This window comes from Vicia villosa, linkage group LG3 (genome assembly GCF_029867415.1).
Source record: "Vicia villosa cultivar HV-30 ecotype Madison, WI linkage group LG3, Vvil1.0, whole genome shotgun sequence".
Lineage (NCBI taxonomy): Eukaryota > Viridiplantae > Streptophyta > Magnoliopsida > Fabales > Fabaceae > Vicia > Vicia villosa.
In genome coordinates this window covers 26,886,590-26,892,589 of record NC_081182.1, presented here as the reverse complement: position 1 = coordinate 26,892,589, position 6,000 = coordinate 26,886,590, and the positions used below count along the sequence as shown (strand labels likewise).

The 6,000-nt window shown below is 33.7% G+C and overlaps 1 protein-coding gene across 1 annotated transcript; it reads left to right on the top strand.

The window, feature by feature from the left end:
* Nucleotides 1-3,441: 3,441 nt before the first annotated feature.
* Nucleotides 3,442-4,961, top strand: LOC131655238 (protein BIG GRAIN 1-like B). Its single transcript, XM_058925129.1, has one exon. It carries the CDS (start codon nt 3,771-3,773, stop codon nt 4,884-4,886), a length of 1,116 nt encoding a protein of 371 aa, XP_058781112.1. The 5' UTR covers nt 3,442-3,770; the 3' UTR covers nt 4,887-4,961.
* The last annotated feature ends 1,039 nt before the right edge of the window (nt 4,962-6,000 follow it).

The following is a 6,000-nucleotide window of genomic DNA, read 5'->3' as shown; positions in this document are numbered from 1 at the left end:
TTAATTTGATCAAAAGCTTGTTGATGTTATGGTTCACATCTAAGTCATTCTTCTCTCTTTTAGCACAGTAGTAACGAAAATGCCTTTTTTCTGCCACTTAGATTTGAAATGAATCTCCTTAAGAAATTGATCTTGCCCAACAAAAACTGAATCTCCTTCTTATTCGATGGCGAGCTTGTGTTGAGTATCGCCTTTGTCTTTCTTAGGTTTATTTTTATGCCTTTTGTGAACCACAAAGACCAAAAAATTTCTTGCATGGACTTAGCACATTTTAATGGATTCATTTTTAGTCCATATTTCCTCATTCTTTCAATGGCCCGTCAAAGGCGGTCTAGATGGTCATTTTTCACAAGGATTTTACAACTATGTCATAAATATAAACTCGCATAAAGGTTTCAATGAAATCATGAAATATAGTATTCATTATCCTTTGGTATGTTTCATCAACATTAATTAGACCAAGAGATATTACTACCCATTCATAGGTTCCCAACACCCTAGCTAGGACATTGAAATGTCATTTTCGGCACTTCTTCTGCAATAAATATTTGGTTATATATAAAATAACCATCTAACATTTCCAATGGTGTTCCAAGGAATTTATGATATATACAAAAACCTCTCTTCTTCCTCTTCCAATGGTGGCACCTTTAGGCCTTTTGACACTATTATTTGACCATCGAAAACTATTAGATAAAAAATTCAGCATATTTAGTTATATCCAAAGTGTAAGTTTTTGTGATAAACATTTCATTTCTACTTGGTTCAACAAGGTATTCCCACTCGAAGGTCTTAAGACCTTACAAACGCATGGAGGTTCTGGCTATAATTCTTCCAGATTAATCTCATTTTCTTCGACATACTTAAAAACTATGTCGAGTTCTTGATTATGATCCTCTATTTATACATAAGAAACTTTTGTCCTAGGATGTCGATTTATTCTAGCCTTTTCTAATATAGTCTTCTCATCCTTTAGGTATTCGAACTGTTTAACCCTATTCGTTAACTGGACCATACCCTTAGGTATTAAGTATCTAACTTCTTCCTAATGGAATAATTTAACCCACATGCAGCCATTTTAACCAACTCATGTTTAGGCACTTGAGTAAAGCCCCCTGACTTCATCAATCTAAACCTACTAAGTAATCATTTATTGGTTCATATGATTTTTGTTTCACACTAGCTAACCCTTGTAGGCTAATTTTTTACTGACCCGTGTAAAACTTCCCATGGAACAATCTCTCTAGTTGATTCTAATTATAGATGGAATTTGGAGGGAGAGTTGTAAACCATGTAAAAAAGTAAAAACATTCTTGGTCAAAGAATTAGGGAAATATTTCATCTTTAAATTTTCATTACTAGCCATATCACATGCTTATGTCTGGTATCGAGCAATATGTTTGACAGTAGATTGAATAATGTCACTTGTAAATTTAGTGGACTTAGGTATTTTTCAAACCACTGGGAGTTTAGTTTGCAAGACATATTCAGATAATGCAGACACAAATTATGGCTTATGAAAATCAACATTTAAACAATTTTGAGTTAGGATTTGTGCAACCAGATTAGTTATGTTATCCCCCCCCCAATTATTTTCTTGGACTCTTCTAATTACATTATCTACGTCTTCGTTTCTCTTTACCAACACACATATTCGACTACCCCATGTCTAGGTTTTACAAATGGTTGTGGTGCAACATCTTATTGCACTTGGTTATTAAGAACCGGCTGAATAGGCGCTTCTAGAGCACCAAAAATGTCAGCAATTTAACTCATTTGATGTGCCAACTGCTGGTAACTAAGATTGGTATTTTTTATCAAAGAATTAAACGATGTACTAATTTGTTGAAACATCATAATAACCATATCATATTTATTTTCATCCATTTATTGCTTTACAGCCAAAAGGAAATTATTTGTCAAAGGAGGTATAAATTGAGGGACGTATCCCAATCCCACATAAGATTAACCCATTTGCCCAAGACTATTTATAGAAGACCTTGATGCCATGCATGGATGAAAAGGAGATGCAACCTCCATTGTATTATTTGTGTATATTGACGCATTAGTTTATAGGTCTACCATCATTACAATTTACATGCCATATGGATACTCCCTACCACTAGGGAAAGTGTAAAACTTGGTAGAAATTGAGGCTGATAACCTTCTACAATGGTTTGTGTAACCACGAGATCAATAGGAAAATTAGTTAGTGGTGGTATCAACATTTCTAGTGTTGCAATTGAACCCAACACCAAACTTACAATAAGAGCAATTATTTCAACAGTTGTTGAAGTGTCTGTACCACCAATTGTCATTTCGATTGATGAAGTGTCTGGGGAGGACGAACTCCTTGAGGGGATGAATATCTTGGTGGTCTAGACATCTTTACAAATTTATGACTCCTCAAACGCATATACACTTAACCACTGGAAACATTTATATGTGAAGAACAAAAACAAACGTAAAAGCTCATACACTATTTACTAAAAGTTTAAATTTCTCACAAAAGTGCCAATTTGTTTACTAGTGTTTTTGGTAACCAAATCACGAATTTTAGTTCACTTGTATGATTAAACTCGAAAAGTTCTTATGGACTTTTGTGTGTGAAAAGTTTAATAAAGTGCATTAGTGCTTGAAAGTTCAATGTTTGAATTTAAAGCAATTCGATAAAAATTCAAAGAAGTAAATGCAAGAATACTCAAAAGGGTAAAGTGAAAAACAACAACGAATTTGGATAAAATGCTTCAAGGGGGACACAATTTCATATATTTCTCCCAAATTCTTTATCTTTGTGACTCGAATGTGTGAATTCTAAAGAGAACAAAATGGAAAAGCGAACCCTTGTCTTAAAGACCAAGTCTACTTATATACTATGTACATCAATAATTGTCAGAAATAGTTAATTTACCAGGATCCGACACGTGTCTTGTTACATGGTCTTCTGTCTTCTGATGTGTTTCAACGTGTATTTGATTCTTGAACTGCCTTTGTTAAAAAAATTCTCCTGTCGAATTTTATGGTTTTGGTGTAAAAAAACATAATTTAACTACCTACGTTTAACACTTATATCTATCTCTTATTCACATTACTTGTTGAACAACCTGAGTCGAAAATCATTAACTAACAAATTAACCATGCAATTAAAGACAAACTACAATAAAATACACTAAAATAAAAATAGTTAAAAAATATTTGACAGTCAAAAAAAGTTTCCCCATCTAATAATTTTTCAGATATTATTTTATTAATAATAAGTACAAGTAGATTTTCTATGTATTTACATACTATGGATGGAGATAAATTGTCAAAAATAATTTTCAAAGACAACAAAATCTTTTTTATTTTTTATTTATTGATAATCAAATCCTTTGAATATTTGCAAGAAAGGAATGCCACTTCGGCATATGCCAGTGTTACGCCCATTGAAAGAAGAAGATGCAGATGCACGCGCGTGATCGATAACACCTTTAAAACCCTCTGTTTTCTTCTGTTTCTTTCCCATTCATTCTTGTTCTAAACTCCAAAGCGTGCCACTCTCCTCTCATTACTCTTTTTCTCATTTTTCTTTTTCTCTCTTTGCACAACGAATCAATTACTCTCTTCACGTTTTCTTCTTCCATTCCCACACAAAACCAAAACAACTTCTCTATCATCATTACTATTATTTTATCTAACTTAAAATCTCTACCCCACTCCCAACCAACCCAATAGTATCTTCTTTTATTTCTTATTTCATCCTTTCATTTCACAGTTCTGTTTCATTAAACATGTATAAGTTTGAGAACACGCGTAGAGAAAAACGGTTTCAGTTTCACAGCCAAGCTGAAATTGAAACCCCCTCTTTCTCTTCCATTGTTCTTGACAAGATTTACCGTTCCATCGACGAAGAAGAGAGAAAAAGTTCCGATAAGAAATTCTACACAGAAACTACAGTCAACAGAATGAGCAAAATCAATGCTAAATGCAATAGATTCCACCAAGAAGAACAAAATCAGAGAAAATTGCATCATGATTGCGATCGTGATCAAGATGTTATGTTCTTCAGTTCCACTTCAAGCTCTTCAGATTCAAGTTCTGGATTATTATCTTCTTCCTCCGATACAGAATCAATGTACCGAGAGAAATCACAAAATTCATGTTTCGCTCATTCCAAGCCTAAGCCGGTGAAAATAGGGGTTCCTCCAAAGAGAAGCATTGCCAAAGACGAAGATACATTCATCAAATCAAAATCAAGAGCGATGAAGCTTTACAACAATCTCAAAAAGGTGAAGCAACCAATCTCACCAGGTGGAAAACTCACAAGTTTTCTCAACTCTCTCTTCATAAACACGAAGAAAACAAAAACTGATGTGAATGCAGAGAGAACATGTAAACCAGGACAAACTTCAACTTGTTCTTCAGCTTCTTCGTTTTCTCGTTCTTGTTTAAGTAAAAACTCATCTACGTCAAGAGATAAATCGCGTAATGGCGCTAAAAGAACGGTGCGTTTTTGTCCAGTAAGTGTGATTGTTGATGAAGATAATCGACCTTGCGGTAATAAATTTTTGAACGGAGAAGAAGATTCAGGTCTGACGGCATTGTCTGTTCCAACGGCATGGAAAATTGGACAAACAGTGAGTAAGAAGAAAGAACAAGAGGTTTCGAATATGAACAAGAGAGTGGGTGATGTTCTAAGAGAGTTTCATCTTAATCGAAAGCTTATGAGAGATTTTTCTACGAGAAAAAACGAGAAGGATGATGATGACGTGGCAAGTTGTTCAAGTTCCGATCTTTTCGAGCTCGATCACTTAGCTTTGATCGGAAATGATAAGTATTATTCAGAGGATTTGCCTGTATTTGAAACTACTCATGTTCGTTCCAATCGTGCCATTCGGATAGTGTAATTCTAATTTTTAATTAGTAGAACCATATGATTAATTAACTATAGTTATTTTGTTAATTTGTTCTTGTTAGACATGAATAATAATAGTAATTCATCTTTTTGTTTGGTTTATTTTCATTTACTGTGTAAATTATTTTTCTTATTAAAGTTATTTTTCAGTTTTATGGTACAAAATAAAGTTACTAAAATACATGAAACTGATACACAATAGTACATGTTACTGACATGGTAGAATGTTTTGGGAGACCAAGAACACAATAAAAAAGCACAGTAGCTATGTGATTTAAAAAAGCGATCAAGTAGGGTACGTACTTGGTTTTCCAAAAAGAGAAGTGGGGATGTGTAAACTCTTTTTATCACGATCGTGATCAAACATTCACATTGATACTGTGACAGAATAGTTAGATGAAGAAGGAAGGAAAAAAGAAAAAAGAAAGACACGTTAAAGAAGAAAAATAAAGAAAAGATGAAAACGAAAGATTCGAGATCGTAATCACAAGCTAAATGAGAGATGGTAAAGGGAAAGGCAGATTTTCGCCCATGGAAATAGAGAAAAGTGTATACTGCTGCCAGTTAAAGTTACTGCTTTCTATATCTCTCCATATTTCCTACTTAGTGCTCAATTTTCATGATAAAAAATGTTACATTTAATAATTGTTTTCAATATAAAAATGTTAATTTTGAATTTGTTAATTAATTTTTTGAGAATATTTGTTAGATTGAGTATTTTTTGATTAATTTTTTTTTGTTAAAGGAGTGAGTAGCATTTAATGTTGGCGGCTGTTGTAACTTGCAGGTTGCGCAACCGTTTTCTAGTCTCTCTACTGGCATGCCCAAGGTCCAAGAATAATTGAAGGCTTTGTTTTCTTTTTGGATTTTAAAATGTTGTGCTTTAATTAAGGTGTTGTCTCTCTTGGGTTGATAGTTGTTTAATGGTTGCAGAAAAAGTTTAATTGGAATGTGTAATAATGTTGAATGATGCAGGCCACGGGTGAGAGTAAGACTGCAGTTTGTTTCGTCCTTTCAATTCATCACTAGGCTCTAGAGTTTAAACTTTAGTACGTGCTAGTTCAATGCGAACCCTGTTTAGAAGGACGGTGTAGAAAGCAGGGTTG

What these genes read in the sequence shown, in the direction of transcription:
- LOC131655238 (XM_058925129.1), top strand. Translation starts at nt 3,771, where the DNA reads ATGTATAAGTTTGAGAACACGCGTAGAGAAAAACGGTTTCAGTTTCAC.